The following is a 25,312-nucleotide window of genomic DNA, read 5'->3' as shown; positions in this document are numbered from 1 at the left end:
GAATTCAATAAAGAGTAAAATGGGGACCTACCTTTGCTTGCAAACTCTCTAAAGTTTGTTGATAATTAATGGCTGGTTCCACAGCTGTGGCCATTTTCTTTTTCAGTGATCGTTTCAAACGATTCACTTTCTTCATCAGAGTCTGACGCACCAATTCTTCATCTTTGGAATATGAAGACAAACTGGCAGCAGCTCTCTTCCATACATGGATCTCATGCCTGAGTTCTTCTACTTCGGGTGATTCTTTGAATTGCAAATCACTGATATTGCGGAATTTGTAGCGCAATTGTATATAGGATGTGAACATGACCAATGCCACACCAGGCAGCATGTGAAGGGTGAAGATGGCAAAGTTGACGCCCTAAAAATGAGATAAAATCGATCAGATCACATATTTCATAGGGAATGCCCAAGTAGCACTTACATTTTTCGAAATGAAACTATTGGAGGCAATAATAACATTTGGTGGATCACCAACTGGGGTCAAGGCACCACCAATATTCGAGTAGATAACCATACACATTAGTATGGGTACGGGATTTAGGGACATAACCTCACAAAGACGTATGGTAACGGGAGTCATCAGCAGGACCGTGGTTACATTATCCAGAAAAGAAGATAAGATGGCGGTGAACAGACACAAACAATTAATCAGGGGCCAAACATGTCCATTGGTAATCTGAAAACACACAAATTGAGGATAATTTGAAGAAAATACTTAGTATTTGAAAATTCCGCTCCTTACCTTATAAGCATACACAGCCAAGTAATCAAAAACTCCTGTCTCCGAAAGAATGGCCACCAAAATCATCATACCAAATAAGAGCAGTAACGTTTCCACATCGATCCAGCCCATGATGGTGACCATAGAGGGGCGTGAGTTCAATGCAGCCAAAATACCCACCGACAGGGTGGAGGCAATGATGGCAGCAAAGGTGCGATTTACAATTTCCCAAATGATCATAACATAGAGACCACACAGAACCACGGCTGCATATATTACACCTTCTTTTTTATAAATCGGTGATTCGTCAATGCTCAGCTGTAGCGGCAACTCGGCATCGATATTCGACACAAAGTGCAGTGACAGTTCCGTCAAATTTGTATTATTGGCATAGTCACCTTCGAGTGGTTTCAATTGGAATTGATGGGCTTTGTGTGTTTCACGTGTTGTATCCAAGAATTCCGGATATACCAGGTCAAGTTTCCAGATTTTCGAAACAATTTCATCATAAGCCCTCTCACCAGACTCATTGTAATAGATGCGTTCCACATAGATTTCCAGCAGAGGCGGTGGTCGTTGGTGTGGGTCTTGTACCGTTTCGGCTTCCTGCAGGCGGAAGGCTCCTGTTAAGCTAAGACCTATTCGGCTAAGTTCGGCGGTTGTGATGGGGAATACTGGAAATGAAGAACAATTATCAGTATTTACAGTAAAAGAATAGAATAGAAAAAATCGCTTACCTCTCTCGGTGCCATTTTTCGGCACACTTATCAGTTTCAGTTCTTCCACATGTTCATTGTTGGACATTAAAAATGCCGTAAATACACCCCACACAACCAGCAGAATAGCTATTTTGAACCATACCAAATATTTTTTAATCTATAAGAAATAACCATTAATGTAGACGTTTTTAATTCAAACTTTGAAATTCTCTCTCCATACCTTCGAATGGCCATGATGCTCCGTCTCATCCTGTTGATCTTCGTTGTTGTTTTCCACATCACGTCCGTCTAAAATACGAACTTGTCCCATTTCGTTTGTGACATTAATGCCGATTTGTGAAAATGCATTTGAATTTTTATTTTGACCGCTGCCGCCACGTACGAAGTGTACGCCACCGTCTCCAATTTTGCCATTGTTGTGGTCATGATCATCGGCATCATCGTTGGGCAATGGATCAACATCGGCAGGTTCATAGCCTAGGAGAAATAAAAATGAAAATCTATTAATTAAATATAAAATTTTGTGGGTACTTTTTTGATAGATCGTTAAATGGGTTCATGATAATCGAAATTTGGATTGTTAGTGGTTCTTTGGATTTTTACATTAACATTTTTATATTTACTCTAACGACTTATTGATTTAGTCTCTTCTTCACATCCCTTTACTTAGCTTTAAATTCTCCTTTAAATTTATGAATAGATTTTATTTGCTGAGTTATGATTCACTCACACCATACTGGAAGCTATTTTTTTCATGAAAAATTATCTGCCGTTTATTTTTAGCGGATATTGAATTTCTTCTTTGGCCGGAAGTTTGCATAACAAGCCGGTTATATGGCAACGGATGGACAAACATTTAAAGAAGACAAAATTAAATTCGTTAGCAAATACAGCTCGAAATAGTGGTGGTGGATTATTCATATTATATTTGAGTTATTCTGCTTTAAAGTGAAAATTAAAGTTCAATTTTTATAAATATATAAAATATCAACTATAAATTAAAATAGAAAAATAGATTTCCTTCAGAAAATAATTATGGCTTTTCAAAGTGGTTGCTGTTTAGGGTGGGACTGCCACCACCATCGAATATTGGCCATAATTACATTATTGATATAGTTACGGATTGATGCACATACAGAAGTCTTGCATACAACAAGGATGAGCTGTCATTTTAGCTGCGTTGGAATACACGACATTTCGGCCGTTTGACACTAGATTTACGGAGTGACTAATTCAAATTTCATAACTAAAAATCGACTGTTTTAAATCATTCACAATTGACCTGAAACGGTCAGAATTACCCAACAGGAGAGGTGTCATGTTCCACCAGAACAACGCTAGGTCACACACATCTACAGGTACTCGCCAGAAACTTCGGGAGCTTGGTTGGGAATTTATTGGTATCTAGGGAGGATTGAGTAAATCGACTACTAGAGTTTTTTGCAAATAGAGAGCAGGACTTCTATGAGAGAGGTATTATGAAGTTACCTTTAAAATTGCAAAAAATTATACAACAAAACGTTGCATATTTGGCTTAAACCGGACAATCCGAAGCATCTTAAATAAAGTCCTATAATTCATATAAAAATAATGGATTTCTTTTTCTCCAACCTAATATATTTAAAACTTTAATATAAATTTAAAAAATCAAACATTTGTTTTTAGTTGTAAAGGTACATACACATTTCGAAGTATTGAATGTTATAAATGTTTGGCTCATATAATTGTTTAAAGTTACTCATTTAATTTTTCAAAATTCTTGAAATTTATTGGTCCTATCAGGCCTAGGCAACAATGAAGTAGCATATGGGTTATGAAACTAAGAAGTAAAAATTGAAAAAAAGTCGAGTCGTTGACAATTTGTGAAAGAGATATTTGGGGAAATGGGAATAGAACTCATTTTCGGAATGAAATGGTAAAAAATATTTATTTGTGAGAAGTTGGGGTAAAATTAAAAAACTTCTTATTGGATGTACATATGTTCAAAATTGTTGACCCTTTATAGGGGAGGTACTACAGAGAGTGGATGTATAAATCCCATTTTTATATTCCAACAAAGTTTGAAAAATATATTACGATGTGCAGAGTTTTTAACAAATCGAATACCCCGTTCGCATTATAAGACATTTTCAAAACATGGACTCTTTGTGGGGGATGTACCAGAAGTAGAAGACCAATAATTCCCACATTCAAACATGATATAGTTTTAGTTAAAATTTGGTCAAATGTTGCATTCTTTTCTGTTTTAGCGGACGAAACTGCGGATACAGGAGCAGCTATCAATATGTACAAGATTTTTGGACAAGGTATCGAAAAATGTCAAAGATGGGATAAGAAGGATTGACAGGAAAATAATTTTCGACCGTCATAATAAACACAGTAATCAGTTTAGGTTTGGATACAATATTTTGAGAGGTCAAGGATATGACGGCGCGTCTAACATGTCAGTCAATTATAATGGAGTGTAGACTACTATTAAATCACAATTCACTTCTGTGGCAAACATTCATTGGATCAATTCGAGAATTTTATTGATGCAATACCTCGTATGTGTGCTGTAGTAGTTTATATATTTTTTAAATGTATAAATTTCCTATTTATTTCTGAAAGAAAAAACATTCACAGTCATTTATTCAGTTGCTTTAGTTTTGGCCATATATATATATATATATATATACATATAACAAAAAATGGGGACTGCGTTCTTATTGCACCACTCCCCCCTTTGATGCCTGGAAAGTAGGAAAAATTCTAATTCGAAAAATTTAATTCCATCATCTACTCCGAAGTGGGAATCGGACTAAAATTTTGCCTAGGCTATACATACAGTAATCAAGATTTAACTTTCTTACATTCACATTTTACGATCATACAGGCACTGGTGGCCAAACTGAAATTGTAAAGATAATAAATGTCGTATAGTTTTTTTTAAAAATAAACGTGTCAAACAAACAACAAAACATGCCAAATATTTTTGCGGTAGTCAAACATCAAAACATAACCTCTTCCCAAAGGTTTAGGTTGCAGGGAATAGTTTATCGAAGGATGCTTCGCAGATTTGCGTTTTTAATTTTTGTTTTTTATAAGTGATTAAATTAACTATTTATTTCTGAAATAAACATTCACAATAAGTTTATTTATAAAAAATTACAAGTAGTTTTAGTTGTTTTAGTTTTGGCCACCAGTGTAAGCGTTAATACACATATCAATACCTTGGAAGTTATTATCCATATATATCAAAACAGTTGCTTTTGTTTTGTTCTTAATTTTTATAATATATCGAAGTATTTCATTCACTTGTCTTACCATGTAATCGTTCATGCTCCTGGCGAAATGATGCTAAACTTGGATCCTGTCTGATACGTTCTGGCAGTGCACGCCAGACTTGTAAGGCACCTTCTGTAACTTCGCTGTAAATAGAGAAAAAGAAACACAAATCCAAAAAGAAAATCAATAAACAGCACTAAACAGGGATATGATGATAAAAAAAACACCGATTGAGGTTACTGACACACTTTCGGTGGAATAAAAAAATATATATGAAAAATTCGTAATAAATATAAAACACTTTCTTGTTTCTGTTTCTTTTTTTTTTATCAACATGACCGACCTACACCAAGAAAAAAGTCGTTGCCTTTAAACAGAAATTATCAAAAAGAAAAAATGTGAAGCTGTCAGCTGGTTGGTTATGTTATGACTACTGGTGAATGTTATCACGTTGCGTTTTTTATTATTTTTGTATTATGTGAATATGAATTTGTGTTATTAATTCATTCATAATGTCTAGGCGGTTTTTTAGGTTAGATTAAATGTGTTGAAAGTAAGACGTTATATTTTTTTTACTATGAAATAAACCCTACATCACAATGTTTTGTTGGGTATTCGAGCATATATTTTTGACATACATAGGGAAACGACATAGACCCATCGTTACTTTTGACAATATACAGTGTATGGATCACAATGAGATGAAATTTGGCACGACTTATTTATTTGACCCAGGGAAGAACCCAATTTGGGTACCGGTTCAGATTAAAATATAACGCCCATTTATATTCTCGGCCGATTTCATGTAATTTTGCACATCGAATGACGTTTGTCAACTCAGATTTACATACAACTGTCATATATATATAACATTCTTTGATTTAAAGTAAATGGTTTAACAAAGTACATAAGTCTGTCGCGTTAGTATCGGATAGGCTTAGAGACTGATAGGATATGTTTTCTGTTGCAAAATTAAATTTGTTTTCGGAAAAATAGTTTCGAAGGAAGCCTTCATACGTTTCTTTTCATTTCCATACTGGTCTGTACATGCCGATGGGATTTCTTGTCAAATTTAAAATTGAACATAGTCAGAGAGTTAGGTACGACGTTCAAATTTATTGAGTAAACCAAAAGCAACAAATCCGAAAAAATCAAGGAGTACATATCTCCATAGTGGATATAAAGGCGGATATAATTGTTGCCGACATTTCCACGAAAATGATTTACATTTTTTAAGATTAACGTACTCAGTACGGGTCGATCTACGACCATATTTTGTGTTGGTTAGAGTGGCGTATGAGCCACAAACAAAATAGCTAACGACAGTCGGTCTTCGAAGTTCGAAGCAAATGTTCTCATGTGGTGACGTCGAAAAACTGCAAAAACAACAGGTAGCAGAATAATACTTCGCTCAACTTACCCACTTGCTAGTCGAAAGCACTCCTTGTCCCGATAATAACATAGAAGCACTGTGGCAATGAATTGCCCACGTCCTACAAATTGCAACAAAAGCAACACTTTGGTACCACAGACAACCATTTAGAAACCCATGGTACGATTAGGAGTGTCGTAATGCTGCTGAGGTAATCAACACAGCGAGAGAGAATAATCGGGAGGACCGGTGGTCAGATGGTAATCAGGAGCATGCACCAACTGGAACAACTTGGCTAGAGGAATGATGTTGGAACCTCAGAATCCCACGTCCCGTGCAAAAAAAAGAGACACGACGTCATCTTCCATTGCATGTAAAGTGCTATCCAGCGTGCTGTGTGAACCACTGAAGCCAATTGTCAATGATATTATTGGAAAGCGGCTTCAGACCTGCAATTCTACTATAAACCAGATGTTCACACTGCGCCTGGAAAAGGCCCACGAAATACACATCGACACATTCCACCTATTCGTCGACTATAAAGACGCATTCGACAACCCAATCCACTCAGAACAATGATTCAGACAAGGTGACAGTTGGTCGTGTGACATCCTGCCGTAAAAGTTCAGTACACCAAACAGCACATGTTACTCGCCCATGACATCGACATAATGGGTCGAACATTACCAGCGGTAAAAGCCACCTTTGAACGAAATGAGAAGGAGTCAAAGTGGGACTGGAAGTAAATGACGAGTAAATTTCTGATGGTATCAATGTGCAAGACGTCCAGTAGACTAGGACCAACTGTGAAACTACAGCAACTATTTTATATACCTCGGTACCGCCATAAATAAAACTAATGATATCAGTTTTGCAATTCCGAGAAGAATAGTATTGCCAACAGATGATACTATGGTCTGAGTAAGCGATTCAAGAACGCCAGACTAAACACACCCTCTACAAGACGCTGATACTACCCGTGCTGGTGCATGGGTACTTCCGCAAGCAGATGAAGCAGCTCTTGGAGTGTTTGAGAGAACAATTTTCCGAAGGATCTACGGCCCGACTAAATTTGTAATTTATAAAAATTGTGACAGTTTATAGCCAATAGTTACAATAAGCCGATAGTTGCAATAAATCTATTCCCAGCCTAAATATTAAGGCCTGCCAAGTTTAGACCACACTGAATTCACCATTAGCTTTCTAGAAGGAGTTGGTCGATAACGTTTTCAAATGTTATAAAGTCTTGATTAAAAAATTAAACCCGTTCATATGATATTACAAAATCCATTTGGATCATTTTGTGGAGGAGGTACCGGCAGGGAGGCCTATATTCTTCAAACGTAATTGTAGATTGAAAAAAATATTACGATGTGCAAAGTTCAATGTAACCATTACTCCTTTCGTGCTCAAACATTTTTATATCGACTCCAAAATGTCTGAAACGGATTTAATACAAGACAGTTTTAGGGTCTAAAGCTAATATTTCGATGTGACACATTTTACATAGCAAAGTGTATACAACCTCATTAGTTCTAAAATGGCGAACAACAAACCTGTCTGCAACACATGCTTATATTATAAAAATTGTCAGCCTATGAGTGCAAAAAAATTATAAAAGCTCAATCGTATGGCGAAGAAAATAAGCCCAAAATTTTAGCGATTTGAATAATTTCACAGTCTGCTTTAAATCCGCAAATTAACAATTGTGCTATGAAAAATAATAATATCAAAATAAAAAAATATTTCCCCACTGTCCCACCGGCATCGTTTATCATTTATTGGCAAGCGTTGATAAAAGTTAGTGTAATTTTCATTATATTTCATTCATAATATGTTTTTCAATCTGCCCCTTCTTTGCCTCTATGATGGTCATTTGATTGGTGGCGGTTAAGTTTTCTGGATGGACGGATGATGGTCCATTGCTTGGTCGATGATCATTACTCGCTGTGCTCTGCAGTGCCGTGCCTTCTTTCGCGTATTGTTATCTGTGGAATTTTCCTTTTTTCCGCTTGAAACGAATTCAATTGAAGCGAAAACCTACTGTTAGTTAGTATTTGTCGATTATGTTTGTCGCTGTGACGCTGATGAAATGACTGACATTATTTACTTTTGTTGTTGTCGCTTTTATCTGTCACTTTTATATAACAACAATTTTTGTGGCGTTTCTGTCTCTGTGATAATTACTTAGGCAAATGACAAGAATTTTGGGGCTATCAAAAATTTGCACTTAAAAGTGCTAACACTGCAACAATAACACTATCATGCTGTTTTGAAGAAGACAGACATACAGTGGCAGACACCTGGAATTAGGTATGTATGAATGTGGGACAATGACGTATATATGGGGGTATATCAACTATTAGAAATAACTTATACATAATTGGTGAAATATAAAATATTAGCATAGACGGGAATTATGTGGAAAAAAGTAAAATGGAAAATTATCAAAAATTTTATAATGAATATGAAAACAATTTATTATTATTGATAGATGCTAATTTTTAAGCTATCAGACAATGAACTTTTTGAGAAAATGTGTATTTCGGTATAAAGGCTTTTGACGTATGTATCTTTGTCAATTATTTGATGTATACAAAAACAATTAGTAATACAACTAAACAAAGTAAGATAAGCACTCAAATCTTCTCGAATCAAAATAATTTTGACACATATTAAAAAATAATGAGCAACAGAATTTTGAGGGGTGCGAGATTCTTCTTGAGTGTGAAGGTCTGTTAGATGTTTATAAATAGCCAAGAAGGACAAAAACAGCAGAGATTAAATATTATTGTCATGGTCTAAAGAATTTCAACACCCAAATTTATTATTTTTTATAAAAAATGTTTTTTCTTTAGCATGATGTATACTTTTTCATGTGCTCAACCTAATTGTTATGGTTTTGAAGGCATCTTGATGTGCGGGAATAAAAATACGTCATTTTCTGTTCTTCATTTTGCTAATTTCTCCGTAGACTCCGTAGCAAACAAGTGGTGGTGTATCACTCATAATTGATAATGGTCCAATTAACAGGTCATGTAAGAGACGAAATGATTTCACCCTGTCAAAATTTTACTCAATCGTGTGAAAACGTAAACAAAAAAATTTACAGTTTGAGTGATTTTCTACCAAAATCCGAAACATGTTAAATAACCCCATCCTAATGTATATATTTCTGGCCTAATAATGAAAATGCATATTATGAATTATCAAAAATGGCCTTATCGTTTTTTAATATTCGCCCGTCATTTAAATCGCCGCGACTGTATTTTTTCACAATTTTTTATATCGAAATACTTTTGAAAATACATATGCGAATTTTGTAACACCAATGTAGAGGTCTGTAAGAGTGTCTGATGTATAAAACAACAGAATGCATAACTAGTCACAATCGATGAGTGGAAAACCGGCGGTTGTTAGCAACAGAAACAGTAGTAAAATAAGTATTTGCAAACATAACAAATATCAGGTAAGGGGATAGACGAAGAACGATGCAACCGTACAATGAATGGTGGTTGTGGTGGTATTTTTGGAAGGAATATATTTGTTTTTGTCAAAAAATAGAGTACAAATAAGCGCAATTATAATATAAATGAAATTTTTACATTTTTCGGAAAAATAGTGCACAGCGAGGTGCATGTACAAAATGAACAAGTGAAAAAGCGCTAAGTTCGACCGGGCCGAACTTTGGATACCCTCCACCATAGATATACTGACAGGTACTTGAAATGAAAATATAGGGAACATACCAAAAAATGGACCTATACGGACATTTCTACAATCCGATTATGTAAACAATAATTTTAATAGAAAATTATAACCTCAGCCTTATGGCTAATTAGTGTGTATACACTTTCACACGGTGAAAATGTGCCTCATCGAAATATTGGTTCTAGACCCCATGTTTCTTGGGACCAAATCCCTTTCAAAAAAATTTGATTTCATCCCATCTTATTATGTCTTCCAAACATAGTTTAAGTCCGAATTTGGGGAATATCGGTCCATGCCTTCTGGTACCTCCCACACAGGGGCTACGGCTAAGCCTAAATGCAGGCTATAGTTCACATATAGTTCATTATCGAACCGTACGTTCTAGTTTTTTATCTCGATATCCTTCGCATGTGAAATGATTACAACAGAGTGTTAGAACCAAACCCAAAACGCGGAAAAATCAGATAATTATATTAATATAAAAAATGGGGTTATATGAGGACTACGCCTAAAAAGGGTTGACTATTAATAATTTTTGGTAGGGAGATTTGTTTCCATATACGGATTTGTTTCCCGTGATTTCGGTTGAAAAACGCGTTCAAGAACATCCAAATGCCGAAATTTGGGGGTACCTTTATATGGGGGCTACCAGAAAAAAATTGACTTATATTTATAGTTTTTAGTGGAGATATTTGGTACCCAATAAGATGGGAGCTACCAGAAAAAATTGACTTATATTTCTAATTTTTAGTGGAGATATTTGTACCCAATAAGAACCCATTGTACCAAATTTCAGCGAATTCGGTTGAAAAACGCACTCAAGAACCCCAAAATACCGAAAATTGGGGGTACCCTTATATGGGGGGCTACCAGAAAAAAAGGACCTATATTCATAATTTTTTGTGGAGTGATTTGGAACTTATTTAGAACTCAAAGTACTAAATTACAGCCAATTCGGTGGAAAAATCCGACCAAAACCCCCAAAATACTGAAAATTAGGAGGTACCGTTATATGGGGACTACTGGAAAAAGTGGGCCTATATTTATAACTTTTTGTGGCGACATTTAGTACCCAATAAGAACCCAATATACCAAATTTCAGCGAATTCGGTTGAAAAACGCGCTCAAGAACCGAAAATTTGGGGGTACCCTTATATGGGAGCTATGCCTAAACGTGGACCGATATATCCCATCTTCGAACTTGACCTGCCTGCAGACAAAAGACAACCCTGTGCAAAATTTCAGCACCCTAGATCGTCTTAGAATTTTACCCTGATCAAGAATATATATATACTTTATAGGGTCGGAAATGAATATTTCGGTGAGTTACAAACGGAATGACAAAATTAATATACCCTCCATACTATGAAATTATGAAAATAGTAATTGTCATTCAGTATTAAGGGTGAATTGTAAAAATGTAAGAAGATTGGGACTTTTCATTAAAGAACCAGGAACAGATATTTCTTTTCGCTTTCCAGATCACAATACGATTCTACAGGTGTAGTTTCAAATAATAATGGAGTGTCTAAACTGCTTAAGTTCAAACTAGGGACAAGCTACAACAAACATCATGATATATAGAAAACAAGCTATTAAAGTAATAACCTCCAAACCAGTTAAATCTAAAACTGTACCAGAATACATATAGACAGACTTCCACGAATCATATGGGTACCGAGTCAATCAAGAATCATACCGACCTAAAAACTATAGATGGGCACAGCGCCAAAAAAAATTATCACAAAAAGTCCTTTAATGAAGTCATGGACAGTCACCTCGTTACACAATGAAAACAAACACAAATTTTATGGAGACATAAAAATTAATATGAGATTAATAGCATTTAACATAAAGGAACTCAGCTGACTGACAGGTATTCTCACAGGCCATCTTAGTATGCAATCTCATTCACACAAGATTTGTTGCGCGGGAAGCAGCAGCAGTAGAGGGTGTGGGGAAAACTGCGAAACGTTGATACATTTCCCATGCAACTTCCCAGTTTTTGCAAGCATTCGAACCTAATTCCTATATATTGTACTGTAGGATTTAAGGACTTCACTAAAATCTCAGAATTCCTAGAAATATATAACTTTCTTTCCTTTCTTTCCCAGACCTTCAGAAGTTTATGAAAGAAAGAGGATTCATCTGTAATGACTTTTGGAATGGGAAATTTTTAAATTTTTTGTAGAAAATTCGGAGTGATTGTGTTTAATTGGGGCGATACGAAGTTCGCCGGGTCCGCCAATACATTATAACATGTTTATTGTTCTCAAAAAGTAAAGGGTGACATTTTAAGAGCTACAACAATTTAATCCAGTAAGGTAAGTTCAAAAGTCGGACCCTTCACCACTTTGGGTACATGCAAGACATGTTAATATCTACAATATCCTGTAGATAGAACGGTCATAGAATCTTTAGAGGACCATTGAGATGGAATCGGGCGAAATTAAATGTGCTATCTAGATAGTTATTTGAAGAAATTGAAAAACCCCATACACATACCATTCTGAAATCAATGAAAAATTGCATGTCAAACGGTCAAACTTGGATTATTTGGTGTACCATTTGTATGAAATCGACTCAAATTATGTATGGGAGCTATATATAAACATGGGCCTAATTGAGTAACCGTTGCATACACCAACACCGCCAAATTTCGTGTAAATCGAACACTATTTATCGTGCACCATTTACATAAAATCGAACGAAAATATATATAAGACATATATCAAAATCTCAACCGATTTCAACAAACCTTATCAATAGCATTCGCTATGCAAAATTTTACTCAATCATACAAATATTGGGAGTATGATGTATCATTCACAAAAAATCGGAAGAAACTATATATGAGAGCTGTGTCTAAATCTGAACCGATTTTAACCAAACTTCGCATACAACAGTCTGCACCTAATTCACCTATTGCACCTATTTGCCCCAATCGGACAAATATTGGGAGTTTTGTGTATCATTAAAAAAAATCTGATGAAACTATATATAGGAGGTATATCTAAATCAGAACCGATTTCAACAAAACTTCGCATACATTATTCTGGACCTAATTCAGTACTCTGTGTAAAATTTTGTGCAAATCGGACAAATATTGGGAGTTTGGTGCATCATTCACATAAAATCGGACGAAACTATATATGGGAGATATATCTAAATCTGACTAATTTTAATGAAACTTCGCAGACATCAGTCTGGACCTAAATCAGTACTCTGTGCAATATGTTGTTCCAATCGGACAAATATTGGGAGTTTGGTGTATCATTCACCAAAAATCGGACGAAACTATATATAGGAGATATATCTAAATCAGAACCGATTTCAACAAAACTTCGCAAACATCAATTTTGGCCTAATTCAGAACTCTGTGCAAAATTTTGTGCCAATCGGATAAATATTGGGAGTTTGGTGCTTCATTCACATAAAATCGGACGAAACTATATATGGGGGATATATCTAAATTTAAACCGATTTTTTTCCAATTTCAATAGGGTTCGTCCTTGGGCCAAATAAGTGCCAAATTCCATCCAAATCGGACCTGTACTTTCTTAACAAAAATACATGGACGGACGGACAGACGGACTTGTATAAATCGACTCTGGAAGTGATTCTATGCATATTCTCAAAAGAAACCATGGGTCTATCTCGATTCCTTTTGCCTGTTACAAACATCATCTAAAGTTCAGAAAAAATACATGAAATATAATTTAGCGTTTGAAGATTATTTCATTGCATTTTACAAGAGGCTATTCGGCTTGCTGATATTTGAAAGGCTTTACACCTAATACTTCCACAAAATTGTCCACTTTGTTGAATAACTGTTGCTTACGTTATTTAAACCTGTGCGCCAAAAATATAATGGCTAAAAATTCTCCCTTTTCTTATATAAATCCTATATTGTCCATAAAAATAATAATTTTTGAAAGATTGGAACTTTTATATTATATTAGTTAAAAATCTGTGATTATTTTTGTTTCCATAGCAATACCTTAAACCCAAAAAATTCACTCTTTACAGCGGTATCAGGGTCAGAGATCAAATTACCAAGAAAATTGTCTATTTTTTTGTCTGTAAGATATGCATCACATAAATCACAATAAACGTAACTTAACTAAAGCACACGACACAGTAAAGACTTGAAATGAATCGGTGTCGTTTATCACCGGATTGTAAATGGATCTTGTTGCAGTAGCAATACATGTGGTTTTGTGCCATTCTCCAGCCCGCTCACTCGCTCGTTTGTTGTTATTCAAGCGTGTAAACACAACCCGTGAATATTTGTACTTGTTGTTGTTTTTGTTGTGTACTTCAAGATTCAAAATTATAATCACATTCAGAATATTTTGCATTTCTCCAATACTAAGTAAAGCGTAAGTGGCCCTCATGATTGCCGGAACTATGATTATTATTTTTTCTTCGTCTCCCTCGCTTTCGTCGCTGTAAGTTATCTATGTATTTATTATACAAAACTGCACACAAAAAATAAGATAATCACCCGAAGAAGACGAAACAAATAGATACGTTTGTCGCTGACAGCAAAGTTTTTTTATTTATTTTTCTGTTGTAGTTGTTGCTGTTTTGTGTTCTTAGAAATGAACTCAAAACTAAAATTGAAAACACTTGACATTAAATAAAATGTTGCAAGAATTGTTCAACAAAGTTTTTTCATTTATAATTATATTTTAGTGTCCAGGGCCGTTTCTTAATTTATCTTAGTATTTTCACGAACGAACATTGCTTATACCCTATGATGATAGCACATGGTGATTTATTCGGTCTATTCGGTTTTAGGTTACTTACAAAATTGTTTCGGTATATGAAAACATTGATACAAAACAATTTTGACTAATTTTGATATTATGTCAAGTTAAAACGTTAAGGTCGATAGGTCCGATCTTTTTATACGGAAATCCTATGGGCCTTCACAATGAAGTGGGAATTAAAAGGTCTAAAATCGATCGGAGTTTTTATGTGCCATGCCATGACAAATTGGAATTTTAAGTTGGGGTCACTGCTAAGGTGTATGATTAGGCTAAAGTTTTGGAAATTTGTACTAAATAGTAGAAAATGTGTATTTGGGTAAACCGATAGAGCTAGAACACTGTAATTTGGAAGTACGGTTTTTGCTGGAATGTAGGATTGGCGCATTTTTACCGATTGGGGTACTAAATGGTACTAACAATGGCACAATTTAATTTTGGATGAACCTATAGTGCTGAGATCCTGAAATGTAGAGTTAGGATCATTGTTGGGAAGTAGGATTGGGCTATGTAGGAAGTACTAAATTTGGTACAACTTAAATTGTGAGTGAAGCGATAGAATTGGAAACCTTGAAATTGAGAAACAACATTTTTATTGGTTGTATGATATAGGTGATTTTGAAAAAATCATGGAAAGTTGCAAGAAGTTTTGGAAATGGTACCAAATGTGGATTTGAACCGATCTAAGAAGTTTGGGAAATTCATAGTAATGTGTTCTAATTGGTATAAAATTTAGTGATGGATCGGGCTGGAATCTTAAAATTAGGAAAAATGGTTTGTATTGCATTTGTATTAATGTGTTCTAAATCGTTATAAATTTAGTAAAATTAAGATTAAGGTAAACCTATAGAGCTGGAATCATAAAATTTGGAATTAGATTTGGAAATATTTACAACAAGACGAATGGTAATAAGTTGTACCAAAATTATTATTAGTATAGAGCTATATTTGTGTTGCGATACGATAACAAAGGAACTAAACGGTACTAACATTTTAATTATGGTCAATATCGGTGTGTATGCTAGTATATATATATACAATTTTGGTCAGATATAGAGTTGCTTCTTACAATGGGACACAATTATGTAAATAAATTTAAAGCAAAATATTGAAATCTAAACCGATTTTTACGAAATTTAACACACATCTTTAAAGACTTAATTCAGTACGCTATGCTAAATTTCGTGCAAATTGAAGAATATATAGGGACTTTGTGCACCATTAACCTAAAATCGGACGAATATATATATGGGAGCTATATCTAAATCTGAACCGATTTACACGAAATTTAACACACATCGTTCTAGACTTAATTCCGTGCACCGTTTGTTTAAAATCGGTCGCAAATATATATGGGAGCTATATCTAAACCTGAACCGATTTTTACAAAATTTAACACACATCTTTGTAGACTTATTTCAGTACGCCGTGCAAATCGAAGGATATATAGGGACTTTAATGCACCATTTACATAAAATCGGACGAAATATGGGAGCTATATCTAAATCAGAACCGATTTTCCCCAATTTAAAGAGGGTTCATTCGTGGGCCAAATAATTGAGCTGTGCCAAATTCCATTCAATTCGAATCAAAAATGTGACCTGTACTTCGTTTACAATTTAACATGGACAGACGGACGGACATGCATAAACCGACTTAAAAAAGGATTCTATGCATATTCTCAAAAGGAACCATGTGTCTATATCGTTTGCTTTTGCCTGTTACAAACATATCCAATGATGACTCCCTCCTGTGTGATTTAAACTTGACAGACCCTAAAAATTATATTAATAATAGATTTATTGCAACTATCGAAAATATAGGTCAATCATATCTGCTATATAGATTTAATACTATTTTATTTAGATTCTGGAGAAAAATGTTGAATATTTGAATATTAAGTTATGATTCCGAAAGTTTGCACATGCTTCCATTTGTGACCAACGACTACACAGTGTTAGGTAATTTATTTAGATTTAAAACATTTAGACTCTGGAGAAAAATTTTGAATAGTTTTAGTAATGGTTCCGATATGTTACACATGGTTTCGTTTGTGACCCAACGACCACGATTAATAAAATTTAATTTTCTATTTCGACATGTCTGGGATCAAATAGGTTAAACTATTTAGTACGAAATTCGCACATCGTAATATTTTATTTTTAGTGCATATGTTTATGACTTCATAATTATGTTAATATTATTATACAATTATAAATGTAGTGATGTAGGGTACCCCAAATAGTCTGTCATTTTATTACATTATTACTTTAATTATTATTGTTTTAATAACACCGTTGAGATACATACATATGAGGTGGTGGATATTAAATATATATGACCATATATGTCATGTGTGACTATGAAGACTTTTTGCTAATTTATGACCCATTATTATATTTAATTTCAACACTTAATAGTACTGTAATAAATTAAAAGAAAAATAAAACATTAAATGTCTCTTTAATTAAGAAAACAATGTGTTGCCAAATTAACTAAGTATTTAGGCGGGATAGTTAGTCATAATTTTTAAATTGATATTATCGTAACATTAATTTAAAAAAGGATGTAACTACTTTCCACTATGGATCAACCTTAAATGAAACTACACAGTTGTAGCCAAATAATCAGCATTTTTCGCAAATATAATGTAAATTCTTTTGCAATTTTGAAAACTAGATTTATTATTAAATCATATACACAAAACATACATCAAAAAATACAATACAATAAAGATCACATTTTTAGTCTTACCCAATAAAAGTTTTTCGAAACTATTTAAATACTAAACCAGCTTTTAATTTAAATTTATGTTACGATCAGTTAAATGATATATATATATATATATATAAGGGACAATTCTATTAGTCTATGATTTAATTAATTAAATTGTACATTAGAATCAAAAATCATCATAAAACAGTCAATATCAAATATTCAACATTCCTCATAAAACAACAAAGGCGATTGTTTCGTTAACTGGACGTATAGTCATGATGATGATAATTCTCTGATTATTATGGGACCATACGTTTTTTATATATACTCGTACATTAGAGTGTAAGATATACAAAATCATACTCATTTTATGTTTTAATAGAATTTGACTTGACTTATTCAATGTTAACCGTATCCTTCAACGGCTCCCAATGTATGTATCTCCAACAAATATTCATATGCAATGTAAATACATAGTATATGTACACTAATGTATGTGTGTACATTTAAATTGTGTACACACACACCACAAAATAAACCTCAACATATAAAATTTATTTGCTCGGTTTCGGCCTGTTGTAGGTCACAATGTCAGTGTTATGTTGAGCGTGACAAAACGTTGATGGCAAATGGGTGTGAAATTGATGTACTTGGAAAATTTGTAATACATACCTACATACATTTATGTACATACATACATATGTATGAGAATGTAAGAGAATTCTTGAATTGGTTTGACAATTTGCTATAAAAATAGTTTTGCCAGAAAATATGCTAGAGCTTTGATTATTGGTCCTTGGCCTATTTATACCCTACACAACTATGTTGTCAGGGTATTATAGGTTTGTGCAGCCCCGAAAGTTTGTAACGCCGCGAAATATTGGTCCTAGACCCACCTTTAAGTATACCGATCGTCATATCTCGACTAGCTGAGTCGATCTAGACATGTGTGTCCGTCCGTCCGTCCGTCTGTCCATTATAATTTGTAAACACGCTACAGGCCACAGTTATGGACCAATCTTCACGAAATTTTGCATGTAGGATGGGTTCTGGCCAATGAAGACCCCTATTGTTTTTGGAAAAGATTGGTTAATATTTAGGGGATGAAATGGACCAAAATCTTTATTTTTGTCGGTTTTTCTGGTCGCTCCAGAGGCCGCAATTATGGCCCAAACACCGCGAATTTTTGCGTGGAGAAGGGGATCGGGCCAAAGAATAAGCATGCCTGTTTTGATAAGGATCGGTCAATATTTAGCGGGTCAAATGAACCCTAACTTTTGTGTGAAAAATGACTAAATTTGTATTCTATAGCGTATATATTTACTCCTGAAGGACATAGGCGCGAGGAGTTGATAGTATATCCAAGAGGAGTGGTTGGCCTTTAAATTGATACCAATTATATTGCCGTATGTACTAAGATGTGGGAGTTACACGTAAATATTTACAGGTGCTTACTTATTCAGATATTATTTAGTAACCCATTACCACACTGGAGGGCGCAAATATAGCGCTGAGGTTCCACTTATGGTCAAGGCCAACGCCTATAATTTTCGGCGATGATCAAATAATAATTTTGGGATGAAGTGGACCGAAAATTTAATTTTTTGTGTGTTTTTCGAGTCGATCAATTGCCCAAAGCCGAACATCACAACACAACCCACTGTGAAGGGAACCTGGATAAGTAATTAGAATGGCTGTACTAAATATTGGAAATATTCGGAAAATATGTCAGTGTAAGGAAGAGATGCTGTTGACCTCTAATCCGGCAAGAGAGTGCAACTATCACGAAATATTGCCCAGGCTCGGAATAAAACTCCGCAGAATGTTCGAGTTACGTGGTAGTTGTGTAGGGTATCGTATGGTCGGCCCCGTCCGACTATACTGCTCCGCTCACTGGTTTTTATTGTATCGATAGACATACAGAAAAGTTTTTCTCGATAAGTTCAAACCCTGTTTATCACAAGAAAAATTAAAAAATAAAAGAGATTAATTCACTATACTTGGAAATTTTTCTATTTATTTTAATGCAAAAAAATATGGGTCAGACCCGATTTAAGGTTGCCGGCCAACCGAAGAAGCTGTAATTTCTCATATCCAGTTTTCAATTCGCATATTGAGTCCACCTGACAGAATATTGATCCATGTTTTGAACTAGTCCTCATGAAAAGGTCCCGCTTTTTTATAGTGAACCACATACACGACTTTGAGTTTTTATACCCTCCACCATAAATATGTATGTCCATCAAAAGGAAGAAAGGGAGGTTAGCGGAATTACTGAACTAGTTGTTATTGTTAGTACAGATAATGACACTTAATAATTAAAAGTACTACTTTGCACATCTTATTATCGATCACATACATCTGTTACTTCCCCCCAAAATGGTATTTATTATAATCCATATATTTTTTGTAATCCAAGTAACATTTTTTTTATACATACATAAATATGTATATTTTCTGACTGACAAAAAAAGAAAATTATAATGTCAATCATTTATTTCTATAACTCCAGATCCAGTCGGATTTTAAAAGTTTAACTAACCTATGTTACTTCCATGTGATCGCTTGATGACCTGCGAATATTTTAGTAAAATCTGTTCAATGGTTCTCGATTCCACAAACAATATGTTTTCTATTTTCTACGTATAGATTTAAATGCAATGAGGAGGGCATTTTCCCTTGATCGTGCCACCCTTATGTGGTACCGATGATGTGTATTTACTCCCACATTACCCAGACATATTTTGAAGTCGGTATATGTAACCGTTCTTAAGATATACGCAAATTACATGTTCATAATCTTTGAGGTATGATTACATTTGATGTTATAACTCCGGATCCACGCGGAGTCTTAGAAGTTTATATAACCTATGTTTTTCCCAGGGCTTGCCATGACGTTCTGTGAAAGCCTCTGTAAAATTTGTTCAGCGATTTTTAAGTCTACAATCAAAATGTTTTCTATTTTCAATATTCAGATATTTAAAATGCAATGGAAAGTGCATTTTCCTTTGATCGTACCATGCTCATTTTCATATAGATGATGTGTATTTACACCTACGTTATTCAGACAAATTTTGAAGACGGTATCTCTAGCCGTTCTTAAGATATACGCATATTATATGTTCCGAAATTTTGAGGTATGTTTACTATTGATGCATCCATGCGGAATTTTTGAAGTGTATCTAGCCTATGTTACTTTCAGGGCATGACATGACATACTGTGTAAATCTCATTAACATCTGTTCAGCGGTTTTTACGTCTATCGGTAACATACAACAAACTATTTTATATATATAGATAATTAAATATTTAAAGTATATATAATATATAAATATATATTAAATAATTTTTTATGTTAATATTTCTAGAATCTAAAAATGTTATTCCATATTCCTGAGGAGTGTATATTAAATTCGTCATTCCGTTTGCCACCTCGAAATATTCACCGGAGACCCCATTAATTATTATTAATTTTGATCCGAACAAAATTCTATTTCGATTTATGCCTGTCCGTCTGTTGAAATTACGAAAGAGATCGCAATATTGAGCTCGGAAATTTTGCACAGAAGTTTGGTATTGCATGGTCCACGTTCTGGTGCATATAACGGTACCCCCAAATATTCTGTATTTTGGGAAGTTTGCACATGTTCTTTAACCGAATTGCCTGCAATTAAGTATTTCAAGTTCTAATTGTATAGCGCATGCCTGTACCAAAACTTATTAATATTATCCCAAGTTTCAGGATAGCCCCCATAGCATACTACCGGGTCTTCAAAGTCGATTCAACGAAATTTGCCGTGGAAGAAGCACTTTGAAGCAAATGGTCGCCTAATCCTTCGGCAAAAACTGTCAGGTGGAGGCTACTCCGCTTGGGCAGCGCAAGAGGTCAATTCTGTGTGATTGACAATGTGTTTGCCTGAAGTCTAAAGAAAAAATCGTAGAACCAATGCAAACTCTTAAGGGGATCTTTGGTTGTTGTTGTTTTTGGTGATTAAATAAAAGTAGTCCTCACTAGAACATCGGAATCCGGAAATTCCAAGGGTGTTAGAAAGACTACATATCATATCATATGAACTAGGATTATTGACTTCGCTCAAAAATTAACAAAATGGCGGACCTTTGAAAAAAATAATTAGAACCTACACTAACTCAAGGATGCCTCTTTAAAAATTCAAGTAAAAATCTTAATAACTTTAGGATATATAGCCGATTTATCGTGTTAGCATCAAGCGGCGACAGTAGCTAGTATGAACTAGGATCAAAATCTTCATTATTTTCTAAATAAATTTGTGGTGGAAAATAGGGAATTTTTCAAAAATTAAATTTCATATATCCGTCATTTTGTTAATTTTTGTGGGATTTTAATAATCCTAGTTCATACCAGAGCCAGATATGTACTCTCTCTTGGACGTTCCTGTGATCGGAAAGGAAGGCATTTCGAGAATTACAAAAGAAAAAAATTTAACCGGTCATAAACGTAAACTGGCCAGAACAAAATCTTCATGCAAAAAATCGATTGATCGGTTCAGTTAGTCGATATATGACCAATATTTTGTGGTTATGCAAATCTTATAGCTTCACTATATTGTACAGAGGGTAAAAACCTCTTCCCTAATTAATAATGTTGAAAATGTATTCCCGTTTTAAACACCCTCTTTAAAGACCCTCTTCTATAAGAAAACCTCCAGCTCTTCTATAAGAAGACCTCCAGCTCTTCTATAAGAAGGCCTCCAGCATGTCGTTCTCAAAAGGCAAAATACTCCCCGCAGAATATTGATTCACAATTGGACATAGACTTCATATATTTTAAGAAATTTAAAGGGCTCAGCCGTCATAATTTTTGATTTGAAGTCCCTACTAAAGGAGGATATAAATATAGTATTTATTTATTTTTAGATAAAACACTGATTCTTTAGGAATTATATGGTAATTATGTCGCCTGATATATTTTTCCATATGTCTTGTCCATTCGCCCTAATTCAAATTGTGATGAGAAAATTGTGGGAAAATTTACTTTCCATAAAATTCATTTCTAACCTTTTACATTTTCCTGAAATCCAATATCGTTTTAGTAATCCCTCATATTTCCAATTCCCAAGATTGTGATTTATTGTTTATTAGAATATTTTTATTACAGTAAACGTTCTTATCTTAATGAAGATTTTTTTCACAACTATTTTTATTATTTTTTATGATTAAGACTAGTTTTATTGTAGCAAATATGTTCTGTTTCATTCTAATATGTATTTTTCAAAATACATGTCTTAATATTCATTGAACCACATCTGTTGTTGTAACCATTATCCAGTTGCGTATATATATATATATTTTTGTCTCTTGTGACTTCTGAGACATTCGATTGCTTTTTTTACTATTACTCACATCACGTGTTTGAAACTCTCATTCCTTTTAAATGTCAGCAAAATGTGAGCCTTCACTTTCATATTTTTTGCATTTACTACTGTTGTGTTTTCACAATTTTAATATGGAGAGGACGTGACTATTGTGCACTTGGTGTGTTTTCTAATAAAATCATGTATGGAATTTTTACGAATGAAACAAATGCCATTTAACTAAACTAGTTTTAATGCAAAATTTAAAATAAGATTAACTTAAATATTTATTAAAATTCAATATATTTTCAAATTCCATTGCTTTTATTTAGTCACAATTTTTTAAATCATTACTTTGCTGAATACATACTCATCATCCAAATCCAGTTGGGCACTGACGGGACTGCTGATACTGAAACGATGGCTCATAGCTGTTCGTGTTGTTGTAGTCTAATTCGGCTTAAAATACCATTAAGTGTCGTTTAATTTGTCACTTTAATTATTCTTTTATTAATTAATTTTTTTTTACGCATTAAAGTGTCGATGTTGTCGAGATATGAGTTCGTATTATTTTCTTTATTCTTTCACCACGTCCGTTTATTTTATTTATTACTATTTTCTAAATTACAATTTCCACAAAGGATATTTTACATTACACACAATTTTACAAAAACAAAAAAAGTAACAACCATTGACAAATTCCCCCACAAAAATGTATTTATTTTCAACACTTTCTCGACAATGATTGTAAATTCGACTGAAGCTGGGACAGTTGATTTTTTCTATTCACGAAAATTGTCTTGTCTTATTTTGGGGAACGTTGGCGTTTTTATAACGGCAGCGGCGTCGTAACTACGACGATTACGTCCAGAACGGACAACGTTTGAAAGAATAATAATAATACACGGTACAAAAACAAAACGCCACCGACAACTGTTTATTGACAATAATAATAAGAAGAAGAAGCAGAGTGATAGTACACATCAAGTACATACATATGTACATAGGTATGGATGTAGATGGTGTATGTATCCCTTCTCTCCCGCTTTGACCCTACTAATACCTTCTGCCCGCGGCAGCGGTCGACTGTTGCCTCTCAACCGAAAAGTGAACTGCATAAAGACGTCCGTCGTTTGGCATAATCTTTTATAAAATATTTTCAATGGAAATTGAGCTGAAAAAATGCTACTAGAATTTCTGTATTGAAAAAAAAATAATAATAAAATCGCTCAAAACATGTATGCATATACGCTCTATGACATGGTGTCCCCTAAATTAACAGTGGCTCAGTGCAGTTTAAGAGCAAAAAAAAAAAAAACTTGTCAACACTACAATATAACATGATTTAGGTATGCTATTTTCAATTGATTTCATATCCAATTTACAACGCTTTGTGTGGGAAAAGAAGTAGATTGATGGGTTCCAGCTTCGGTTTTGATCTAGGTTTGGTAAAAATGCTGCCATTGGAAAAAATTGGATTAAACCTTCGCGTAATATGACACTTATATATTTTCGAAATTTTAACCCCATTCGACAGAGGTACTAGAAGTAGTGGACTGATTAGCTCCTGGATTGCTTAAAATATTTCTTTGTGGGAAGTTTAGTTCACAATAGAAATGTTTCTTTTACGATATTTTTGAATACATTTTCGATAAAATGTCGAAATTGCTACTATTGTCACCTATCAAATCCTAACATCAAATACACGAAAACATACACGAACAAATACTTGCTATTTTAAGAGCGTTAAAACCAACCTTATTTGTTTGCTCAATAACACTTTGTAGCAAGATTTTAGAGGGTAGAAAATTCCTCATGGGAATGAATGGCCTTGGCGAGTTTATTAAGTACCCAGAATCAAGTATTTGAGGTATAGCGTGATGATTTTTTGTTGGCAACAATAAACTTCACGAAAAAATGTTATATACCTTTGTTTGCGGATATTTCTTAGGTGACATGTTTTCATTCAAATCGTGTAAGGAATATTTTGTATGAACAGTATTTCGAGTGCTTGTACGCCATATTTTAAACACCACAGACGATTTGCCTTTAACACTTTGTGGTCCAATGTTGCCCACAAACAACAAAATGTTTTAGAGCTTATATTTAATATGCAGCTTGTAGATATATATTACTTGGATTTCATAGACCAAATTCCAAGACCAGATTATGGACGACACATGTAAAAAAAATCAGAAAAATTCAAAATTTTGGTAAAGTTATGAGCTTCTTATTATAGAGAAGAGGTTAAATTTGTGTACAGTACTAATTTGTGTATACAGTCCAAATTATTAAAATCGCTTCGTATTCACATTGTACAAATTCTGCCATCAGAATTATTTTTGGGTCGATTTTGCATTTGTTTTTCTCTATATTGGACTTTATTTTTTCCGAAAGTATGTACTGTATCTCCCAAATGTAAGGATGTAGCGATGTATGTTGCTGCTCATAACATTTTAGATAGGGTCCTCAAAGACAAGTATTCGATATTTCTATGTTTATCGTCCTTTTCTGCTTTTGCCCGATTTTTGCTTCTGCACTATATCGTGTTTGCCATTCATTATTCCCAACACGATTGTAACATGTATTCGTCGTAGAAAGATTCGGATCTGTAAATTAATGTACAGGATTTTCAGACAATAAATCCGGTTTTGTACCGGTTGAAAGTTAAAAACATTGCTAATTACATGAAATAA

General features: G+C 34.1%; 1 protein-coding gene across 1 annotated transcript in view; it reads right to left on the bottom strand.

Annotated features, from left to right (window-relative positions):
- LOC133322805 (P protein-like) overlaps nt 1–25,312 on the bottom strand; it is a 78,534-nt gene that overhangs the window by 3,240 nt on the left and 49,982 nt on the right. Inside the window, exons 2-7 of the mRNA XM_061531761.1 lie at nt 4,750–4,853; nt 1,664–1,920; nt 1,462–1,600; nt 746–1,398; nt 425–679; nt 32–361 (exon numbers count right to left, since the gene is read on the bottom strand). Coding sequence (XP_061387745.1) covers nt 32–361; nt 425–679; nt 746–1,398; nt 1,462–1,600; nt 1,664–1,920; nt 4,750–4,853 — 1,738 coding nt within the window. The remainder of the gene's footprint in view (nt 1–31; nt 362–424; nt 680–745; nt 1,399–1,461; nt 1,601–1,663; nt 1,921–4,749; nt 4,854–25,312) is intronic.

This window comes from Musca vetustissima, unplaced genomic scaffold (genome assembly GCF_032173495.1).
Source record: "Musca vetustissima isolate MV318-11 ecotype Yass unplaced genomic scaffold, APGP_CSIRO_Mvet_v1 utg8404, whole genome shotgun sequence".
Classification (NCBI taxonomy): Eukaryota; Metazoa; Arthropoda; class Insecta; order Diptera; family Muscidae; genus Musca; species Musca vetustissima.
This window is presented reverse-complemented; position numbering and strand designations above follow the sequence as displayed.